The 23,977-nt window shown below is 49.0% G+C and overlaps 1 protein-coding gene across 3 annotated transcripts; it reads left to right on the top strand.

Annotated features, from left to right (window-relative positions):
• ZNF250 (zinc finger protein 250) lies at positions 1 to 23,037 on the top strand. Of its 3 annotated transcripts, none has more exons than XM_008002025.3 (6): positions 1 to 457; positions 12,350 to 12,445; positions 12,694 to 12,820; positions 13,059 to 13,172; positions 16,474 to 16,533; positions 20,558 to 23,037. In XM_008002025.3, exons 2-6 carry the CDS (start codon positions 12,404 to 12,406, stop codon positions 21,877 to 21,879), a joined length of 1,665 nt encoding a protein of 554 aa, XP_008000216.1. In that variant the 5' UTR covers positions 1 to 457; positions 12,350 to 12,403; the 3' UTR covers positions 21,880 to 23,037. The 3 variants fall into 3 exon arrangements, with proteins under 3 accessions (XP_008000216.1, XP_008000215.1, XP_008000217.1); XM_008002024.3 differs by lacking the exon at positions 1 to 457 and adding an exon at positions 719 to 808; XM_008002026.3 differs by lacking the exon at positions 1 to 457 and adding an exon at positions 1,080 to 2,033.
• The last annotated feature ends 940 nt before the right edge of the window (positions 23,038 to 23,977 follow it).

The raw sequence follows: 23,977 nt of genomic DNA, 5'->3' as shown, positions 1-23,977 counted from the left end.
CCAGGTGCGCGGTGTAAACACCAAAAAGCAAACACCAGCGCCGAGTGGGCGACGGAGGCGGTCGCTGTTCAGTGTCGCCCCCTGCCGGGACCACGCCGCGCCGGGCACAGCGAAGAGAGGCTGCGCCTCCGACCTCGCAGCGCTCAGCCTCCTAAGTGGGCGGAATAACCTCACGAAAGTCATCAAACAAGAGGACTTCAGTGTTGCAACGAAGGAAGAGAAAGGGCCCCTGAGGAGGCGACATTCGCACTGCAGCTGCGCAGGGACCAGCCAGGCGGCTGAGGGCAAGGTCGTTCCCAGCAGCGGGGACCGCAAGGGCAGAGGCTTGGAGGGGGGAACGAGCTCGAGTTCCAGGACGGCCGAAGCCAGCGCAGATCGAGCAGGGGCTGCGGGGCAGGCAGGGGTGTCCCCCACAGGGCGACGGCGGCAGGAACTCGGGAACCGGGACTGCGAGCTGGTAAGGCTCGAAGGTGGGCTGTAGCCTACGCGCCCGGAAGTGCGGCCGGGGAGCCGGCCGGGCCCACTGCCCAGAGCAGTTCGGCCCCTCTAGGGATCGCGGAGGCCTGGCTCTCGGTGGCGCCTGAGAGCTCCCTGCAGTCGGTCACCGAGGGAGGCTTCGGGCGGGGAGGCGGGTCAAGTGACGTAAACATGCGTTGCCCTCCAGGATTGGCGAACTCAGCCGTGGGGGCGGGAACGGAGGGGCAGGAGCCCCCAGGGATTGGCGGCTGCGCAGACGGGGCGGGGCAGCCCTTTGTCTGAGGGTGCTGCGGGATGCCGCTTCTTCGCGCGTGAGGCTGCGGCGTGGACGGTGAGTGGGGGCCGCGTGTCGGCGGCAGCCAGGACCCTCTCCCATCATGGACACCCGAGCCGGCGCGTCCTCCACACGAATCGTGGACTCTTCCCCGCGAGCACGCACTGCCCCTTCCGTTTACGCTGATCCCCTCCCCTCCCGGACGCGCGGCTGCCGCCTCCCCAGGGCCAAGGCCGCGCCCTCTCCCCCTCCCTTCCCCTCGCCCGGCCTTGGACCCCCTCGGGCCCTCCCGCGCCCCCGCCCGCCTCGGACCCCATCGGGCCCTTCCGCGCCCCGCCCCCCGTGGGCCCCTGCGGAGCCCCGGCGTCCCTCCCACCTTGCATCTCCTCAGATCTCCGGCGTTGCTCCCCCTCGGGCCCTCCCGCGCGCTTTCTACCGGCGCCGTGCCTCGGGCCAGGTTGGCCGGAGTCCTAGGGGCGCAGTCCGGACCCCCGGGCCGCTCTCCTTGCCGCGCTCCTGGGGATCTCGTGTCCCCTGGGATGGGCCCGGAAAGGGGTGGGGAGCTTGCCCAACATATAAAAATGGAGGTTTTTTCTGTTTTATGCACAACCTGAGGAGCCCCATGAAGACCCCGGCGGCGCACCGGGAGCGCCACTTTATTTAGCTGTAAAAAGTCTTCCCGCGTCAAGACGAAAACGAGCTGCTTTCGTCTCAGCAGTTGGTCGAGTGTGCTGCTTGCCGGGTGTCTTATCCTCTCCCCGTTTTGCTATCGATGCTGTCTTTTCTGTTACTTTGTCAGAGCCCTATTTTAATGAAGGAGCCCAACGCTTTGCAACACAGCAAATATTTTCCTTGTTTATTGGCTTAATTTTAAAGTTGAAAATAATATGCAGTACTTGTAATGCAGGCACGTCAGAGGAATATAAGTCACCCCCAGCACTCTGCCAGTGCGTGAAGAGGCAGGAACTGGGAACAGTTTCGGATGCCGTGGGCGCTCTAGGCACGCGCGCACGCCCTTTTCTCTGTCATCAAAGGGAAGCTGCTGTCGTTTGGACTAACACGGGGCGGCAGGGGGCGCTCCGCTCGTCCTCCGCCGGGTCGGTGCGCGTGGGTTTTTCAGTTCGTAACTGTCTTCTGGACGTAGGTGTCTCTGCCCGGTGGACTCTACCAAGGGGGTAACGGTGAGAGGTTGCCATTGCCATTCCCGCCCCCTCCGGGGCTCTGGTCCTGTGCCCTTGACAGGTCACTGCATTCCTGCCAGGTCGACGTTTTTCGTTTATTGGTGAGGTTGAAATCCCTTCATTTGTGTTTTAACCGTTTGTATTACTTTGTGATTTACCAGCTCTTATTTTTTTCCATGTGTTGAGAAGATACTTCTCAATTTGTCTTTTGACTCTGATTATGGTGTTTGGTTCTGGTTTGGGCTTTTTCAAAATAGAAAATTTAAAATTTTTAAGAGTCAAATATTTTGCCTTAAGGCATTTGGGGCTTTGTGCTGTGTTTTAAATGGCTTTCCCCACTCCAAGATTATTTTTAAAATAAACTCTTGTTTTTCTGTGGTACTTGTAAAATGTTGGATACCTCTGGAATTCATATTTTCTTGTGGGGTGAGCGTGGACGCCAGCTTCGTTTTTTCCCCTAAATCATAGGCATTTCTAATACCATTGATCTTTCCATTGATTTGAAAAACCGCTTTTGTCATACACTAAATTGTTGCATGCCTTTAGGTCCATTTTTGGAGTTTGGTAACTTTGATGCGCATACGATTTTGATTTATAAGCTGTGGATCTCTGGATCTCTGCTTTCTGCTTTTGGTATTTTGCTTAGAACGGCCCTTCCCACATAAAATAATAAAAATATACCTGTATTTTAAAGTTCTTTTTTATTGAATATAATAATTATACATATTCATGGGGTACATGTGATATTTTGATACAAGGATAGCATACAATGTATAATGATCAAATCAGGGTAATTAGGATATGTCACCTCAAACATCATTTTTTGTGTTAGAAGCATTTCACATCTCTTCTGGTTGTTTTGAAATATACAATAAATTATTAACTATAGTCACCTTACCGTGGTATCAGACACTGGAACTTATTCATTATATCTGACTGTATGTTTGTAGTCATTAACACCTATGTTCACCTCCCTCCAACCCCACCCTTCCCATCCTCTGGTAACCATCATTCTACCCTCTACCTCCATGAGACCAGCTTTTTAAACTCACACATACAAATGAAAACATGCAATATTTGTCTTTCTGTACCTGGCATATTTCAATTAACATAATGACCTCCAGTTCCATCCCTGTTGCTGCAAATGACATAATTTGATTGTTTTTATAGCTGAATCATATTCCATTGTGTACATATACCACATTTTCTGTATCCATTTATTTGATGTACATTTTGGTTGATTCCATATCTTAGCTATTGTGAATAGTGCCGCAGTCAACATGTTTGTTCAGATATCTTTTTGATATACTAACTTCCTTTCTTTTGGGTATATACCAAGCAGTGGAATTGCTGGGTCACATAGTGGATCTATTTTTAGTTTTTCTCATATGCCTGTTGGCCATATTGTCTTTTTTTGATATATTATTCAGATCATTTACCTGTTTTTAAATCAGATTAGTTGTTGCTTTCTATTGAATTGTTTGACTCCCTTCTGCGTTCTGGTTATTAATCCCTTATTGGATGGACAGTTTGTAAATATTTTCTCCCATTCTGTGTGTTGTCTCTTCACTCTGCTGATTGTTTCCTTTCCTGTACAGAAGCTTTTTAGTTGATGTAATTCCATTTGTCTAGTTTGCTTTTGTTTCTGTGCTTTTGAGGTGTTACCCAAAAAATGTTTTCCCAGATCAGTGTCCTCAAGTGTTTCCTTGATGTTTTACAGCTTTCTTTATAGGGATCCTGTGCATTTCTAAGGTTTAATCTTGTTTCTTGTTGCTATTTGTTGAATAGATTTTTTTCCCTTCATATTTTCTGACTAGGTGTTACTGGTATATAAGCTATCAGTTTGGTTGTTTGTTTTTTGTTTTGTTTGTTTATTTGCTTTTCATCTTTTGAGATGGAGTCTCGCTCTGTTGCTCAGGCTGGGGTGCAATGGTGGGATCTCAGCTCACTGCAAATTCCACCTCCCGGGTTCAAGCAATTCTCATGCCTCAGCCTCGGGAGGAGCTGGAATTACAGGCATGTGCCACCATACCTGGCTGATTTTTGTATTTTTAGCAGAGACGGGGTTTTATCATGTCACCCAGGCTGGTCTTGAACTCCTGACCTCAGGTGATTCACCCACCCTGGCCTCCCAAAGTGCTGGCATTACAGGCATGAGCCACTGTGCTCAGCCAGAAAGCTATCAATTTGGATACATATTTCTGATCATTAATTCTGGAAAGGTTGCAGGTTAGGGTTAGTTTAGGTTACTTAGTTTAGATTAGGTCAAGTTTAGCAGTGTTTTGCCTTGTGCTCACAGGTGACTCAGAAGCTGCCTCTCTTGAAAGTGCTTTCACCCTGGAGGTAGGGGCTCCTTGGTGATGAAGAGGGAGCAGTGCTTGTTAGCAGGAAGTCCAGGGAGTGAGGATGATGAGAAGCAAGAGAAGGCAGTGGCTCTGCAGGAGATCCTGGCAGCTCACCCCAGACCAGGAGACTCCAAATCTGCCTGTCCCAGTGTGTCACCATGTTCAGGGTCCTCTGGAATGGCAGGCATACTGCTTTGTCACATCAAGACAGTCAGGAATTCCAAAAAGAGTGATAGGAGTGTCTCACTGCGATGTGGCTTTTGATCACCTAAAGAAAACTGGAAAGCCAGTTGCTGTTAACAACATTGATCTATTGTTTTTGTTTTGGATTATTCCTTAGGGAAATTTTCAAAATTGAAATTTCTGAGTTTGAAAAGTGAACTCTTCATGCTGCCACCTTTGTGACCAGTGGGTGGGTGGGATCGTTGCTCAGCCAGTGCCCCGAGTGGGTGTTCTTCATACTGCCCATTTGTTAGCTGTTGGTATGGCCCCAAGGGGGGGTCCTCAAACTCCACTTCCAGTATTCGATGGCGGTGATTTCCAGCCTGTCCCAGCCCCTGGCCTTGGAGCCTGGCATCTATAGAGGACTCGTCATGAGCCTTTCTTTTAATTTTTAAAAACGGTCCACATCACGCTCTCTCCCTGCCTGAACTGTGTTCTCATGGAACAAAACTTGGAGTTGGACCTCAGAATCCCATGAAGTGTGGATGGAGTGTGTTGTTAAAAGCCAGTTTCTGTCACCCCAGATAGCTCTTACGTTTTTCTGCTTGAGTATGCAAGGTTTAGGTTGAGGCCCATGGTGTTCGCCTGGCCTGGTTTCCTGTTACAGGCTTGTTCCAGGAGACTGAAACCTTTTATCTGCCATAGTATAAGGAAAAAATTTAAACTAGTTAATACCACTTTTAAAATGTATTTTGTATATATTTTTAAATATTTAGTTAGTTAGTTATTGAGACAGGGATTCATTCTGTTGCCCAGGGCGGGGTGTAGTGGTGCAGTCACAGCTTACTGCAGTCTTGACCTCCTGGGCTCAAGCAGTCTTCCCATCTCCGCCTCCAGAGTACCTGGGTCTACAGACTAGCTAATTTTTAAAATTTTTTTGTAGAGATAAAAGTGTAGGTCTCACTATATTGTCCAAGGTGGTCTTGAACTCCTGAACTCAGGCAATTTTCCCACTTTGGCCTCCCAAAGTACTGGGATTATAGGTGTGAGTCACCATGCCCAGCCATTTTTGTTCATTTATTACCAGAATACAATCAGACTGTGATTTTTTTTTTTTTTTTTTTTTTTTGAGACAGAGTCTTGCTGTGTCACACCAGCTGGAGTGCTGTGGCACAATCTCAGCTGACTGCAACCTCTGCCTCCCAAGTTCAAGCAATTCTCCTGCCTCAGCCTCCCGAGTAGCTGGGGTTACAGGCGCCTGCCACCACGCCTGGCTAATTTTTTGTAGTTTTAGTAGAGATGGGGTTTCACTATGTTGGCCAGGCTGGTCTCGAACTCCTGTGGCCTCCCAAAGTGCTGGGATTACAGGTATTAGCGACCGCGCCCGGCCGATTTTTTTTTTTTTTACTTAGCAATATGTGAAGGTCATCTTTCAATAGAGACCTGATACTGCATTTCGTGTTTATGCTTTTCTGAGACTCACCCCAGGTGGCAGTCTCTCCCTTTCACTTCTCCTTGCCGCACACTTGTTGACAGCCTGGTATTGTCCGTTGGAGTTTTTCTTCTGTGTGTTAATTTAATCAAATAGATAATAACACCTTATCCAGCAGCATCCTCCTCTGAGCCAAGCCTGTTCTTAGTGCTCTCCTCTCACCAACCACATGATCTCCAGGCCTTCAGAGGAGTGTGTCATCTCCTGAACTTACAGGTGGGGCCTCAGTGCAGCTGGCCCAAGTGAGGCAGGTGAACCAGTCCCAGGTCCTTGTGATGCACGTACCCTTCATGGGCTCAAAGTCATAGTTTATAAAATGAGATTGTCCCCTGCATGCTGACCCCATACTGCGTTTTCACTCACCCATCTGGCGACCTGACACAGCATACATCTTCCTCTTTAGCAGGTGTGTAACTTGTTTTTTGTTTTTTTTTTTTTTTTTTTTTTTTTTTTTGAGACGGAGTCTTGCTCTGTAGCCCGGGCTGGACTGCAGTGGCCGGATCTCAGCTCACTGCAAGCTCCGCCTCCCGGGTTTACGCCATTCTCCTGCCTCAGCCTCCGGAGTAGCTGGGACTACAGGCGCCCGCCACCTCGCCCGGCTAGTTTTTTGTATTTTTAGTAGAGACGGGGTTTCACCGTGTTAGCCAGGATGGTCTCGATCTCCTGACCTCGTGATCCGCCCGTCTCGGCCTCCCAAAGTGCTGGGATTACAGGCTTGAGCCACCGCGCCCGGCCAGGTGTGTAACTTGTATGTGGAAGGACCAACATAGCATTTGCCTCAGCAACATCCTTGAATCTGCACGCTCACCCACATCCATTCTTATAAGGTACCCACTATCCAAGAGCCAGTCTGATTTGCCTAAATACTGCTAGGTAGCCTTCTTAAGAGTATGAGAAACTTCACTTTCCCACGCCTGCCAGTTTCAAGTGTTGACTCCGTACTTGCTATTACAAATGGCATAAAGTGTGAGCTCATTGCTCTTCATTCATTTATTCAACAAACAGGCTGGGTGTGGTGGCTCAGGCCTGTAATCTTGACACTTTCAGAGGCCAGGGAGGGAGGATCCCTTGAGCCCAGGAGTTCAAGACCAGTCTGGGCAACATAACAAGACCTCGTCTCTACCAAAAAAAATTAAATTATCCAGGCCTGGTGCTGTGACCTGTAATCCTGGCTACTTGGGAGGCTGAAGTGGGAGGATGACCTGAGCCCAGGAGATGGAGGCTGCATTGAGCTGTGATTGAGCCACTGTACTCCAGCCTGGACTACAAAGTGAGACCCTGTCTCTAAGAAATTAATTAAAAGTTTTAAAAAGTACATTGCCTGGCAATTTTTAATCATTAGCCTAGAAGTAATTTAAAAAAAAAAAAAAAGTCGACCACTGATGACTCTGTTGGGCCTGCTTCTTGGTCTGCTGGTGCAGGAGAAAGGGACAGGGTGAGCGCTGGGGGGGGCCCGGGCTGCTGCGGTGGGTGGGGCAGAGGTCTCTGAGAGATGGACGGGGGGCCCGGGCTGCTGCGGTGGGTGGGGCAGAGGTCTCTGAGAGATGGACGGGGGGCCCAGGCTGCTGCGGTGGGTGGGGGTGGGGCAGAGGTCTCTGAGAGATGGACGGGGGGCCCGGGCTGCTGCGGTGGGTGGGGGTGGGGCAGAGGTCTCTGAGAGATGGACAGGGGGCCCGGGCTGCTGCGGTGGGTGGGGCAGAGGTCTCTGAGAGATGGACGGGGGGGGCCCGGGCTGCTGCGGTGGGTGGGGCAGAGGTCTCTGAGAGATGGACGGGGGGGGGGCCCGGGCTGCTGCGGTGGGTGGGGCAGAGGTCTCTGAGAGATGGACGGGGGGGGCCCGGGCTGCTGCGGTGGGTGGGGCAGAGGTCTCTGAGAGATGGACGGGGGGCCCAGGCCAAGGGATGAAGGGCTGCAGGGCTCTGAGGAAAATCACAAAGTTTGGGGCAGGCCCAGAGGAGCCAGTGGGGTCCTGGGAGGACCTCGGAGCAGAGGACAGTCACTGCGTTCTCACAGGAAGGTAGATGGAGGGGCCTGGCTGGCAGACTGTGCTGAGAGCTGCTGAACATCTAGGGGTGGTTGTCGTGGGGCAGGGAGGGCGAGATGGGCAACGTGGTCAGGTTCTGGATGTGCTTGGAAGGTGAATTAGAAATGTGAGAGTGAAGAAGGAAGGAGGCTTATGTACAAGTTCACAGACCAAGCTGGGCGCAGAAATGGTGGTAGAGGAGGTGCTCGGTTTGGAATATTAAGTGTCTGAGATGCTATGAGACACCCATATTGAAATGTTGAGTCAGAGGGACGGGGGTCACCAGCTCAAGTGTACCAAAAGAGCTGCTGGGCTCAACTGACTTTTCAGACTCACAGGACAACCATGCCTAGCAACAGGTTCATGGAAAAGCTAGCCAGCATCATTCAGCAGCCATCCAGGGAGTACTCAGGTGCATAAACACAAGATGCAGGTAGGAGGACGAGTTAGCCTAGTCAAAAGCCTCGTGGTCATACAAGCCACACCTCCTGTGTCGGGAGAACTGGCTGCAAGACCTGCTCAGGAGGCCCTGAATGTACTTCCTGTGGTTGTTCATCATTGAGTCCCAGCCCAGGTGTGGTTGGGCTGTAGAGAGGATGACCACCCACCTCTGCCAGGTTTCCAGGGGACTAGAGCTGTGCATTCACCAAAGGTCAAATTCGTGTGCAGGGCCAGGCACAGTGACTCACGCCTGTAATTCCAGCTCTTTGGGAGGCTGAGAGGGACAGATCACTTGAGCTCAGGGGTTCGAGACTAGCCTGGGCAACATGGTAAAACCCCATCCCTACAAAAAGTACAAAAATTAGCCGGGCATGGAGGCAGGTGCCTGTTGTCCCAGCTACTCAGGAGACTAAGGTAGGAGGATCGCTTGAGCCTGGGAAACGGAGGTTGCAGAGTCGAGATCATACCACTGCACTCCAGCCTGGGCAACAGAGCGAGATTCTGTTTCAAAATAAAGAAATGGCAGATCTGTGTGCTGGTGGGTGACCCATGGAAAGGGTCAGGGTGTGGTAGGAGAGAAGGCACTTCTGCCCTTGAGGATAGGCAGATGTCAGACAGGGGGACCAGGAGCACATGAGGCCACTGTTAATGATCACACTTGGTCTTCGTCTTAATCCAAAATTGGTTACTGTTGGGCTGGGCGCAGTGACTCATGCCTATAATCCCAGCACTTTGGGAGGCCAAGGCAGGTGGATCACTTGAGGTCAGGAGTTCAAGACCAGCCTGACCAAGATGGTGAAACCCCGTCTCTACTAAAAATACAAAACAAATTAGCCGGGCACGGTGGCTCAAGCCTGCAATCCCAGCACTTTGGGAGGCCGAGGCCAGCGGATCACGAGGTCAGGAGATCGAGACCATCCTGGCTAACACGGTGAAACCCCATCTCTACTAAAAAATACAAAAAACTAGCCGGGCGAGGTGGCGGGCGCCTGTAGTCCCAGCTACTCAGGAGGCTGAGGCAGGAGAATGGTGTAAACCCAGGAGGCGGAGCTTGCAGTGAGCTGAGATCTGGCCACTGCACTCCAGCCTGGGCGACAGAGTGAGACTCTGTCTCAAAAAAAAAAAAAAAAAAAAAAAAAAAATTAGCTGGGCATGGTGGTAGGTGCTTGTAATCCCAGGTACTCGGGAAGCCGAGGCAAGAGAATTGCTTGAACCTGGGAGGCGGAGGTTGCAGTGAGCCATGATCGCGCCGTTGTACCCCAACCTGGGCAACAGAGCAAGACTTCGTCTGAAAAAAAAAAAAAAAAATTGGTGACTGGACACGGTGGCTCACGCCTGTAATCCCAGCACTTTGGGAGGCCGAGGTGGGCGGATCACCTGAGGTCAGGAGTTCGAGACCAGTCTGACCAACATGGGGAAACCCTGTCTCTACTAAAAACACAAAAAATAGCCGGGCATGGTGGCGGGTGCCTGTAGTCCCAGCTACTCGGGAGGCTGAGGCAGGAGAATGGCGTGAACCCAGGAGGCGGAGCTGGCAGTAAGCCAAGATCGTACCACTGCACTCCAGCCTAGGCGACAGAGCGAGACTCCGTCTCAAAAAAGAAATACAAAAACAATTAGCCAGGTATGGTGGCACATGCCTGTAATCCCAGCTACCGGAGAGGCTGAGGCAGGAGAATCACTTGAACCCAGGAGGTGGAGGTTGCGGTGAGCCAAGTTCTCGCCCTGCACTCCAGCCTGGGCAACAAGAGGGAAACTCTGTCTCAAAACAAACAAACAAAACTGGTTATTAATGTGTCCCATCTGGGTACACACAAGTTACTGAAGGAACCACTGATTTCCTGCTGAACTAAAATGTACCATTTTTGTTATCTTCCAACTTCCCACATACCTACCTGGCCTCATCTGTTCCTCTGTCGACAACCTGCTGGTTTAATTACAGTGCCTTCCTACCCACCCTTGGCTCTGATTCCTGGCAAGGCAGGCCCTACCCCCTGTTCTTTCCAGTTTCATTCTTGGCTATTCTCTAGCATCCATTCTTATGAATTCTCAAGTAGTTTTAGTCATTCCTTTAAAAGACTTCCATTGGAATTCTAATTAGAATTGCATTGCACGTACACAGAAATGTGCACACACACACACATTTGGAGGGAGTGGGCATTTTTGGAGAACAGCAGCACGGGGGAGGGTTGAGAGTCAGCCTTTCTCCATCCATTTTTCCCTGTCCTGTTCTTCAGAGGCAGGCAGTTAGTTTATTGTATCTTCCTGAAAGTTGTCTATGCAAATATATACATATATCTGATGTGTGTTTGTTGTTTTGTTTTGAGACAGGGTCTCACTCTGTTGCCCGGGCTGGAGTGCAGTGGCACGATCTCAGCTCACTGCAACCTCCGCCTCGTGGGTTCAAGTGATTCTCCTGCCTTAGCCTCCTGAGCAGCTGGGATTACAGGCACGCACCACCATACCCAGCTGATTTTTTTTTTTTTTTTTTTGAGATGGAGTTTTGCTCTTGTTGCCCAGGCTGAAGTGCAATGGCGTGATCTTGGCTGATCGCAACCTCCACCTCCCGGGTTCAAGCAGTTCTCCTGCCTCAGCGTCCCGAGTAGCTGGGACTACAGGCATGCACCATCACGCCCAGCTAATTTTGTGTTTTTAGTAGAGACGGGGTTTCCCCATGTTGGTCATGGCTGGTCTTGAACTCCCAACCTCGGTTGATCCATCTGCCTCGGCCTCCCAATGTGCTGGGATTACAGGCGTGAGCCACTGCGCCTGGCCTGATTTTTGTATTTTTAGTAGAGACGGGGTTTCACCATGTTGGCCAGGCTGGTCTCAAACTCCTGACCTCAGGTGATCTACCCACCTCGCCCTACCAAAGTGCTGAGATTACAGGTATGAGCCACCACGCCCGCCTATATCTGATGTTTTATAGACAATGGGATTATGATATCCCTTGACTTCTGCCCCCAGGCCCTTTCTTCCGGGCAGCCCTGACACCGATTTTGTCACTCTTAAAGCACCGTGTTGTGGTGCCCATCTGAGCCAAGCATGTGAGGGGGTTGGTTGCTTTCTTATACCATGTTTTTCTGGAGTGATCTCCCACCTTTGGTCACCTGCTTGGTTTCTGTGAACCTGTCACAGACGTTGATGCTCCAAAGGACTGTGAACCCTATCCTGTACAGGACCAAATGTGTCAGGAAAGCTCTTGCCCCCGCTCCCCCTTTTTCCCGGCCGTGTGGGTGTGTGTCAGATACCCTTGCTTACCTTGTGTTATGTTCCAGCACCGGCCCCACTACCCCAAGCATCCCTTTCTCACTTGATGACAAGTTTTCCTTCAGCTGCTCAGACCAGATCCCTGGGCCACTGTTGACTCAGTTTGTCCAGAGCTGACCACTTCTCATGCCTCCCCTTTGAATACCTGGTTGAACCTGGTGCCACACTGGAGCACCAGGGCTGCCTAAGGGTGGGGTGAGGGGAGTCTTATTGTCACCCTGGTGGCCAAGGCTTTCTTAATTGGGAGGGTGTTTGGGGAAACAGCTTTGCCTGACGCCTGTATCCCCCACATGACTTGGGGACAGTCTGGTACTTGTGTGAGTGCCTCAGGTATAGAACACACAGGGCCTTGGTGAGCTGGTGTGGGCCTTGGTGACCTTGTGTATGGCAGGACCATGGGCCAGGACCAGGGTGCAGCAAGTGCCTTGCACCTGGTGTTCAGAGAGCCCAGTACTGGCTGGGCAGACCAGGAACTGTGTGTTCAGAGCCTGGACAGGCTCCTGAACCATAGGGTCAGAGTTCATGGGGGAGGCAAGGCAGACCAAGGCTGCAAAAGTAGCAGCTCCTTGCACCTGACCTCAGTGTGCCCCTCACTGACTCTGAGGCCCAGGGATCCCCTGAGGGCCCACCAGGAAGTTAGGGTCTCAAGGCCATGCCCCTCATTTGCCCCCTCCTCTTCCTCAGCCCCACAGGCTCCTTCAATTTCTGTGATCCTCAGAGGCCCCAGGAGACCAGGTGATGGCAGCAGCCAGGCTCCTGCCAGTGCCGGCAGGACCCCAGGTAAACTGTCCCCAATGCTTATGCAGTGCCCCCAGCCAGAGCCCTGTGGTTCCTTCTGTGCCCCATAGAGCTCCTGAGAACAGCCAGAGCATCACTGCATCCCCTGAACTCTGTGGCCCCTTCCCATTACCCACCTCAGCTCACAGAGCCCCCTGCCCCCCATTGCCAACTGCTCATGTCACATGCACCCACTCCCCATCACAGAGGTCAGGATTTGGTCTTACTTACAGCAGCCCCTGTCATTCCAGGCCAAATTGACCTTCGAGGATGTGGCTGTGCTCCTCTCCCAGGATGAATGGGACCGCCTGTGTCCTGCTCAGAGGGGCCTCTACAGAAATGTGATGATGGAAACCTATGGAAATGTAGTCTCATTGGGTAAGCCCCCTTAGCAGGCCTTGTCTGTGTATCTGTGTATTAGACTGGGGTGGGGGCTTCTCAGGGTACGGGGCCTGGGGCAGGCTGGTCCTGGAGGTTTGTTCTCATCACCTCTCTGGGTGCTCCGCTCCAGCAGAAGGTCAGTCCTGTCCATTCTCATGTCCCCACAAGTGGCTTGGGCAGGGGGAGGGGGCTCTGTAAATATTGTATAAACAAAGACTTCCCTCCCCACGAGCAGGACTTCCAGGATCCAAGCCTGACATAATCTCCCAGCTGGAACGAGGGGAAGATCCCTGGGTCCTGGACAGGAAGGGGGCCAAGAAGAGCCAGGGCCTGTGGAGTGACTACTCAGGTGAGTGAGGAGAGCTGGCCCCTCCCTCACGAGGGCTAAACAGGTCCTGAGCAAAGCTGTGGACCTAGTTCATACTGAGCCGCTGACTGGAGTGGCTTCCACCTGGGGTAAAACCTTATCTGGCCTTGTCTGGCAAAGGAGTCTGGACTAGGGGTTGCTGAATCAGGTGGCAGTCAGCGGTGGGAAGTGAGCATAGCAGTGAATTTCAACAAGCTGATGTGCAGAGCCATGTAGAGGAAGTTAGGGCGTGGCTGCAGTGATTCTGTCCCTGGACTGGTTAGCCAGATTTGGTCCTAATAGGACATTCAGGTTTTGAGAGTTACCTGATGATTTAGAAAAGAACAAAGCATCCTAAATATGGAAAGAAAGTGTCTCAACCTGACACTCAAGGTGAAGTGCTGAAAACACACAGCTTCATCTCAAGAACAAGACAAAGGAGCCCGTCATCCCCATGTCTATATAAACACTGTACTGGGCATCCCATGTATGAAATAAGGCAAAACCGGCCGGGCGCGGTGGCTCACGCCTGTAATCCCAGCACTTTGGGAGGCCGAGGCGAGCGGATCACAAGGTCAGGAGATTGAGACCATCCTGGCTAACATGGTGAAACCCTGTCTCTACTAAAAATAGAAAAAAACTAGCCGGGCGTGGTGGCGGGCGCCTGTAGTCCCAGCTACTTGGGAGGCTGAGGCAGGAGAATGGCGTGAACCCGGGAGGCAGAGTTTGCAGTGAGCTGAGATCACGCTACTGCACTCCAGCCTGGGTGACAGAGTGAGACTCTATTTCAAAAAAGAAATAAAAATTAAAAATAAGGCAAAACCAAAGCTATAAGAATTGGAAAGAAAAAAGCATTTTTTGCAGTTTATGTGATTGTCAACCTGGAAAATGATTGATTAAAATTTCACAAGGGAAATTACCAGTTTTGCTGGATACAATTTTTTTTTTTTTTTTTTTTTTTGTGACAGTCTTGCTCTGTCACCCAGGCTGGAGTGCAGTGGCATGAGTCTCGGCTTACTGCAACCTCCGCTGCCCAGGTTCAAGCAATTCTGTTTTTGTTTTTGTTTTTTTTTTTTTTTTGAGACAGAGTCTCACTCTGTCGCCAAGGCTGGAGTGCAGTGGCGCCATGTTGGCTCACTGCAAGCTCCACCTCCCAGGTTCACACCATTCTCCTGCCTCAGCCTCCTGAGTAAGTGCCGGCCACCACACCCAGCTTTTTTTCTTTCTTTTTTTTTTTTTTTTTTTTGAGACGGAGTCTTGCTCTGTCGCCCAGGCTGGAGTGCAGTGGCGCGATCTCTGCTCACTGCACGCTCCGCCGCCTCCCGGGTTTATGCCATTCTCCTGCCTCAGCTTCCCAAGAAGCTGGGACTACAGGTGCCCGCCACCACGCCCAGCTAATTTTTATTTTTTTTTTGTATTTTTAGTAGAGACGAGGTTTCACCGTGTTTGCCAGGATGGTCTCGGTCTCCTGACCTTGTGATCCGCCCGCCTCAGCCTCCCAAAGTGCTGGGATTACAGGCGTGAGCCACCGCGCCTGGCCAATTTTTTATATTTTTAGTAGAGACGAGGTTTCACCGTGTTAGCTAGGATGGTCTTGATCTCCTGACCTCGTGATCCACCCATCTCGGCCTCCCAAAGTGCTAGGATTACAGGTGTGAGCCAACGTGCCTGGTCAGTTCAAGCAATTCTTTTGCCTCAGCTTCTTGAATAGCTGGTATTACAGGTCCACGCCACCAGGCCCAGCTAATTTTTATAGTTTTAGTAGAGACAGGATTTCACCATGTTGGCCAGGCTAGTCTCAAACTTCTGACCTCAGGTGATCCACCTGCCTCAGCCTCCCAAAGTGCTGGTATTACAGGCATGAGCCACTGCACCTGGCCAAAAATATTTTATTTATATTTGTCAGCAACCAGCAAAGGTGTAATATTTTAAAAGATAACATTTATAATAGCATCAGGAATATAAAGTATCCAAGAATTAATCTAACAAAAGGTGTACAAGACCTTTAGATGGAAAAAATTATAAAAGGAAAGATGGTGCATAGATCCAACCCTGAAGTTCATGTTTGTGGTTGCTTAAGGCAAAGAACCTCTGACTTCAGTAAGGTGATGTCTGAGTCTTAGGAAAACCTCTGTCAGCCTGTCCTGCCATAGTGTGCCCCACCCGGGGTGAGCAGGGACAGTTTGGGCAACACCTCCACTGGCTGATCAGCTTTGGCGTTTCAGATGTGGTGGTTTTCCCCTTGTAAGCTCCTCCTTATTTCTGAAGTAGCTTTATGTGGATAGGGCACCAGGTGTTACAGTCTACCTCTTCCTGGCCTGCAAAATCAGATATCCTCAGAGGAACAAGGTACATGCCAGCCCTAGAGGAATTTAATTTTCCAAGTGACTGTAAACAAGAAGACACATCATCACGTCTTGGAAATCTTGCATAGAACTTCTGCTTGCTGACTGCACCTGTAGGAGGCAAGAAAACACAGGAGGGCGTTTTGCCGCCGCTGCCAAACCAGTCCTGGGCGCTCTTGTGTCCAGCTATTCACTCACCTGATGGAGAGCTTAAACTCCCTTTGAGTGCCCTTTGAATTTGATACCACAGAGACTGAAATTCTCTGGGAGCATGGCTGGTTGGAGATGAGAAGTTTTTTCACAGAAGCACCTGGTCACCTCACCTCTGGCACAGGCCACAGAGGACAGTGGGACTGAGTGAGTTTTAGATTACTGATGTGCACAGAAGCAGAAGCCACCTGCCACAACCTGGATTACTGCCGCTGGCATCAGAGCAGGTGAGGAGTAGAATATGCCTTTGTCTTGTCCTGGCAGTTCCTCAGGATAGATAAGTGTGTGCACCTGCCCAACCCTGCCTCTGCTGTTTATAACTCAGTAAATTACACATTGTAATAGCAATGAAAGGATTTTCCACTCTTTTTTGTTTTTCTTTTTGTTTTTTGAGAGATGGAGTCTTGCTCTGTCCCCCAGGCTGGAGTGCAGTGGTGCGATCTCAGCTCACTGCAACCTCTTTGCCTCCAGGGTTCAAGCGATTCTACCGCCTCAGCTTCCCGAGTAGCTGGGACTACAGGCATGCACCACCACGTCCCACATCCAGCTAATTTTTGTATTTTTTAGTAGAGATGGGATTTCACTATATGTTGGCCAGGCTGGTCTCAAACTTCTGACCTCAAGTGATCCGCTCGCCTCGGCCTCCCAAAGTGCTGGGATTACAGATGTGAGCCACCGTGCCCGGCCAGGATTTTCCACTCTTGAAGGGAGTATTTTGTTGTCACTTCAACTTGCTGTTTTTTTTCCAGACAACCTCAAATGTGACCACACTACAGCCTGTACACAAGACAGTTTATCTTGTCCATGGGGTAAGTATATACCTGATCTTTTTAATTCTGTACAATCTCTGAAGGTGTTAATGCTCATGTTCTACAAGAATGTAGAGGCTACTCAGGGTGCCATGAAGCATGTTAAACAACTCACACAATTGCTACAAAACACCAGGGAGGGGCTTTTTGTGTTTTTTAATACTTAAAACATTTTTCCTTTTCTTGTGAGCCATAGTAGGCCTAGAGGGATTACTGGGTTTTTATAATTAAAAATTTATATCCGTGAAATCACTTTTTTTCCCTTTTTTGTCATGCTTAAAACATACTTCCCTACTTTATACTTAAAACAATAACTGAAACCGTCATTCTAAAAGCAAGTGACTCTTGGCTGAAGTCCAGCTTCTGCATAGTATGGATGCAAGGTGCAGGCAAGTTTGACCTTCACAGCAACTTGAGTCTGTCTCACAGTCAGTCATATGATGCTTTCGTGCCATGGATGATTGAGCGAGTAATCTCTTATACAGTTAGTTGAGTGTGTGTGTGTGTGTGTGTTTTTTTTTCAGGCTGGAGTGCATTGTAGAGACAGGGTCTTGCTATGTTGCCCAAGCTGGTCTCAAACTCCTGGGCTCAAGCAATCCTCCTGCTTCAGCCTCCCAACATGCTGGGATTACAGGCATGAGCCACTGTGCCTGGCCTATGTTTCATTATTAAAGACATCTTGCCCATCTTGTCATCAGGTCAGAAGCCACCCATTCAGGAACCTTTTTTTTTTTTTTTTAGACAGGCTGTCACTCTGTTGCCCAGGTTGGAGTGCAGTGGCATAATCATGACTCACCACAGTTTCAACCTCCTGGGCTCAAGCATTCCTCCCACTTCAGCTTCCCGAGAATAGCTATAACCGCAGGTGTAGACCAACATACCCAGCTAATTTTTGTAGAGACGGGGTCTCACCATGTTGCACAAGCTGGTCTTGAACTTCTGGCCTCAAGTGATCCTCCCGCCTTGCCCTCCCAAAGTGCTGGGATTACAGACATGAGCCACCACACCTGGTGAAACTTCAGACAATAGAAATAATACTTTTCAGTGTAAATGAGTAACTATTTCTTTAGCCTATAGGCTTTTATTCTGTGAAGATGAGGCTTATACATTAAAGAAAGAAAGAACTAAAACTTCTATCAGTTTAAAAAACAGGTAGCCAGCCTAGGCAAGATACTGAGACCCCACACTACAAAATAAAATTTAAAAATTAGCCCGACATGGTGCATTCCTGTAATCCCAGCCACATGGAGGCTGAGACGGGAGGATGGCTTGAGCCCAGGAGGTGGAGGTTGCAGTGAGCCATGATCACACCACTGCACTCCAGCCTGGGTGACAGAGTGAGACCCTGTCTCAAAAAAACCCACACAGAGTAACTTTCTAAAATGAGATATGTTAAAAATTGTATTAAACTGGGCCGGGGGCGGTGGCTTACGCCTGTAATCCCAGCACTTTGAGAGGCCAAGGCAGATGGATCACCTGAGGTCAGGAGTTCGAAACCAGGCTGGCCAACATGGTGAACCCCCATCTCTACTAAAAATACAAAATATTATCTGGGCGTGGTGGTGCATGCCTGTAATCCCAGCTCCTCGGGGGGCTGAGGCAGGAGAATCGCTTGAACCTGGGAGGCAGAGGTTGCAGTGAGCTGAGATCACACCATTGCACTCCAGCCTGGGCAATAAGAATGAAACTCCGTCTCAAAAAAATTAAACTGAAGATAGTGAATTTAAGTTTTTTAATTAAAAAAACTTAAATTCTCACTGTTTCAGTTTGTCAATATATTTAATAAATAAATTCCTCTGAATAGAATAAAAAGACACAAATACTCAAAAAGAAAAGTAGGCACAAGTTTCTGTGTAGATTAGGAAAACCAAAGGGCCAATAAACAAGAAAACTGCTCAGCCTCATTATTCATCAGTAAAGTGGAAATCAGAACCACTGACACGATGTTACACCTTCAGAATGGAAAAAATAGAAAGATCTGACAATATCACATGTGGGTGAGGATGTAGGGCAGCTAATGGGGATGTAAATTCACATAGTCACTTTGGAAAAGTTTGGCATTATCCAATGAAATTGAAAATACCACATTCTGAGAGAATGGAGGTAAACTGAAGGAAAAAAACCCAAAAAAACCCTGAAATTGAAAACATGAATTCCTCTGTTTACCACTTCCCACTCTTGCATATGTATACAGCAAGGGCATTTGTGTGTAAGCACCAGGAAACATAGGAGAACCTTCACAGAAGTATGCTTCATGATTTAAAAAAAATTTTTAAATAATTCAGGACTGGGTGCCGTGGCTCATGCCTGTAATCCCAGCACTTTGGGAGGCCAAGGCGGCTGCATCACAAGGTCAGGAGTTTGAGACCATCCTGGCCAACATGGTGAAACCCCGTCTCTACTAAAGATACAAAAAAATTAGCTGGCCATGGTGGCATGTGCCTGTAATCCCAGCCACCAGGGAAGCTGAGGCAGGAGAATCACTTCAACCCGGGAGGCAGAAGTTGCAGTGAGCTGAGATCATGCCATTGCACTCCAGCCTGGGTGACAGAGTGAGACTCTGTCTCAAAAAAAAAAAAATTATGTTCATAAACAGAATAGACATAAACAAACTATGGTATTTTAACGTAATGGAAAATACTGCAGTGAAAATGATTGCATAACTGCTGTACAACAACATGATATATCTCAAAAACATAATGCTGACGGGAAAACAAGTTCCAGAAGACTGTGCTCCATGAAATTATAGAAAGCTCAGAAACATGCATAACTAAATAAAATAAAATAATGTTTAGAGCCAGGCACAATGTGCTGGCTGTAATCCCAGCACTTTGGGAGGCAAAGGCAGGAGGATCATTTGAGCCCCCCCCAGGAGCTTGAGCCTGCAGTGAGCTATGATAGTAGCCACTGCACTCCAGCTTGGGTGAGAGAGCGAGACTCCTCTTAAAAAAAAAAAAATCACTGTTGTCCTCAGCACCTCTTACCTCCCACCCACTCACACACAGTCAGCCTGCAGAGCACTCAACCTGCTCCCCGAAGGGTCTCCACTCCAGCCTTTCCCGCCATCTGTGCTGCTGCTCCTGAAGGTCTCATCTGTGGCCTAAACTTGGCAGCAGATTCCCATTATGTCCCTCTGCACCTTCAGTCTTGTCCTTCCCTCCCCTCCTCCTACCACTGCATTCTGCACATGAAATTATCTTCCACATGGCAGGCCCGGTGGTTCACGCCTGTAATCCCAGTACTTTGGGAGACCGAGGTGGGTGAATCACTTGAGGTCAAGAGTTCAAGACCAGTCTGGCCGACACGGCAAAACCCCATCTCTACTAAAAATACAAAAATTAGCCAGGCATGGTGGCGTGCGTCTGTAATCCTAGTTACTCAGAAGGCTCAGACACGAGAATCGCTTGAACCCGAGAGGTGGGGGTTGCAGTGAGCCGAGATGGCACCACCGCACTCCAACCTGGATAACAGAGCAAGGCTCCGTCTCAAAAAAAAAAAAAAAGAGAGAGAGGAATTATTTTCCACAAACAGGTAACAGCACCACCACCCCTACCTCATGTACAATGTCTATTGGTCTCCAGATGGCACCCCCCAACTTGCTCACAATAGCTCACACCTCTCGCTGCCTGCCCAAGTGCTGCTGTCTGCCCCACAGGGCACCCACGTTGTGTGGGCCTGCATTTCAGTTCTGTCCACATGAGGACCCCTGGGAGGGCAGGGCTCAGGCACCACTGGGCTGTTGCCCTGCTGTTCTGTGGACTCCACGCAGGGGTGTGACCTCAAACTGGAGTTTACACCTTTCTCTTAAACCTCACTATTAGCCTTGGCACATTCCTGTTTGGAAACATTATCTTCGGATTTCTAGTTGTTTGACACAGTTATGGTGGTTCTGTTCCTCTCTAGCTCACACAGACATGTGCATTGAGGGATTTTGCACCTTCATCAGCAAGGCCAGTTTCAGTGTTGCACTAGCTCTTCAGTTTTGAGTAGCGTTAACATTTTCATTTTGGATTTGTTCTTTCAGAATGTGAAACCAAGGGAGAGAATCAAAATACAGACTTGAGTCCGAAGCCATTAATTTCAGAGGAAACAGTGATTCTGGGGAAAACACCCTTGGGGAGGATTGATCAAGAAAATAATGAAACAAAGCGAAGCTTCTTTCTGAGTCCAAACTCTGTTGACCACCGTGAAGTTCAGGGCTTAAGCCAAAGCGTGCCACTCACTCCACACCAGGCAGTGCCTAGTGGAGAGAGGCCCTACATGTGTGTTGAGTGTGGGAAGTGCTTTGGCCGGAGTTCTCACCTCCTTCAGCATCAACGTATCCACACTGGAGAGAAGCCCTATGTGTGCAATGTGTGTGGGAAGGCCTTCAGCCAGAGCTCAGTCCTTAGTAAACACAGGAGAATTCACACAGGTGAGAAGCCCTATGAGTGTAATGAGTGTGGAAAAGCCTTTAGAGTGAGCTCAGATCTTGCTCAGCATCACAAGATACATACGGGAGAGAAGCCTCACGAATGTCTTGAGTGTCGGAAAGCCTTCACTCAGCTCTCACATCTCATTCAGCACCAGCGGATCCATACGGGAGAAAGGCCGTACGTGTGTCCATTGTGTGGGAAAGCCTTCAACCATAGCACTGTCCTGCGGAGCCACCAGAGGGTACACACTGGGGAGAAGCCTCACAGGTGCAATGAGTGTGGGAAAACCTTCAGTGTAAAGAGGACACTGCTGCAGCACCAAAGGATCCACACCGGGGAGAAGCCCTACACGTGCAGTGAGTGTGGGAAGGCCTTCAGCGACCGCTCAGTCCTCATTCAGCACCACAACGTGCACACCGGGGAGAAGCCCTATGAGTGCAGTGAGTGTGGGAAGACCTTCAGCCACCGGTCCACCCTGATGAATCACGAGCGGATCCACACCGAGGAAAAGCCCTATGCATGCTACGAATGCGGGAAGGCCTTCGTTCAGCACTCACACCTGATCCAGCACCAGAGAGTCCACACTGGGGAGAAACCCTATGTGTGTGGTGAATGTGGGCACGCCTTCAGTGCACGCCGGTCTCTGATCCAGCATGAGAGAATCCACACGGGTGAAAAGCCCTTCCAGTGCACAGAGTGTGGCAAAGCCTTCAGCCTGAAAGCAACTCTGATTGTGCACCTGAGGACCCATACGGGCGAGAAGCCCTATGAGTGCAATAGCTGTGGGAAGGCCTTCAGCCAGTACTCAGTGCTCATCCAGCACCAGCGAATCCACACAGGCGAGAAGCCCTACGAGTGCGGGGAGTGTGGGCGTGCCTTCAACCAGCACGGCCACCTAATCCAGCACCAGAAAGTGCACAGAAAGTTGTGACCCATGGCTGACACAAGAATCCATTCTCACAGAAACTGCACGTGGAACCACAAGCAGCCTTCAGCCCAAGAGAAGTTTCTGTTAACTCTATAGGAAGCCTTTCTTTGGTGATTCAGTGTCACAAAATAACTCAAAAAAGAAGCACTTAGCATGCTGTTCCTGTGGAAAAACTTCAGAGACTGCCTGTTTTATTTTCCTCAACATCTTGAAGTTATATTGGAGAGTAATCATAAAATTGTAGTGAATTTTGGTAAAAACAGCCATAATTTTTCTTTGACATTAGTTTATTTGAACTAAGGGAATTTAAGGCATAAGAACTATTATCCCAATAAAATCTTACATTCCAAATAAAGTTCTTTTTCTAAGAACATTACATGCCCTTCCTAAATGTCAATTAACCATACTAATTATTGCACTTAAAATTTGAAAGTTGGACTATTTTCAGTATTCTCTTAAAACACTAGTGTTATATGGATAAAGTGATATAAAAAGATATTTTCATCAAGTATCATGTGAAATGGATGGAAAGCCTAAGTGTGTGGAAACACCTGTTTTGTATGAAATAAGGAAAAAGTCTAAAGATATATTAATGAGAAATTACATAAATTTAGAAAACTTTTTTTTTTTTTTTTTGGAGACAGTCTTGCTCTGTTGCCCAGGCTGGAGTGCAGTGGCATGATCTTGGCTCACTGCAGTCTCTGCGCCCCCAGATTCAAGCTTTTCTTGTGCCTCAGCCTCCCAAGTAACTAGGATTATAAGTATGCCCCACCATGCCTGGCTGATTTTTGTATTTTTAGTAGATACGAGTTTCACCATGTTGGCCAGACTGGTCTCGAACTCCTGGCCTCAACTGATCCGCCCACCTTGGCCTCCGAAAGTGTTGGGATTACAGGCATGAGGCACCATGCCTGGCCTAGAAAACCCTTTATCTGGAGCTTTAACTTTATTCAAGATCAGAAAGGATATGCTAACTTTTTAGTAAAAATTCAACTCAAAAATGGGTATTTTCCTCAAAACCTGCCCTTATGACCTGCAGATCCTGTGCCCCAGAAACCATAGAATGTCTCAATTCCTATGCAGGCAAAGGAGGGGAGCTTCACACTCAGCAGACCTCATAGCTGTTACACCAAGTGGGTACCTCTTTACATCTTATGGTATTTCTCCCAAAAAAATGCTGAAAATACTGTTCTTTGGTAGATATATTTAAAACATGCATTTCTCAAATTCAGATAGCTCTTTTACTATCTCTAATATTTCTATTCCTTTATTTGATTTTTTTTCATTTTTTTACTCCTGATTCAAGAGTCTAGATTCCATTGCCATATTACTATGATGAAGATGAATCTGGTTTATTCATAATTAAAAATTTGTATTTGTTCAGAATTATTCTAAGTTTTTGTTTGTTTGTTTGTTTTTTGAGACAAAGTCTTGCTCCTGTTCCCCAGGCTGGAGTGCAATGGCACGATCTCGGCTCACTGCAACCTTCGCCTCCTGGGTTCAAGCAATTCTCCTTCCTCAGCCTCCTGAGTATCTGGAATTACAGGCACCTGCTACCACACCCGACTAATTTTTGTATTTTTAGTAGAGATGAGGTTTCACCATGTTGGCCAGGCTGGTCTCGGACTCCTGACCTCAGGTGTTTTGCCCACCTTGGCCTCCCAAAGTGCTGGGATTACAGGCATGAGCCACCGCGCCCGGCCAAGGATACAGTTCTTAAAACTGAATCAGAACCATTTCTGGTAGCAGCCAGCTACAAAGGAATCAAATGTATGAGATTGAAGCCACTTCAAATTCTCAACATGTTAAGTGCTTGAGATAGAGAAGGGCTGTTTTCACCCCAGGCCCCCACCCCCAACATCTGTCAGCTTGGTGGGGAAGAAATAGGCACTAGGATATTATTCCTTTTTGTTTGTTTTACAGATGGTCTTGCTCTGTCACCAGGTTGGAGTGCAGCGGTGCCATCATGGCTCACCGCTGCCTCAAACTCCTGGGCTGAAGCAATCCTCCCACCTCAGCTTCCCAAAAGGTTAGGATTACAGGCATGAGCCACTGTGCCCATCCAGGCATTGATCCTTAAGTCCACAGCAAAACACCACGA

This window comes from Chlorocebus sabaeus, chromosome 8, assembly GCF_047675955.1.
Source record: "Chlorocebus sabaeus isolate Y175 chromosome 8, mChlSab1.0.hap1, whole genome shotgun sequence".
NCBI classification, from domain to species: Eukaryota; Metazoa; Chordata; class Mammalia; order Primates; family Cercopithecidae; genus Chlorocebus; species Chlorocebus sabaeus.
This window is presented reverse-complemented; position numbering and strand designations above follow the sequence as displayed.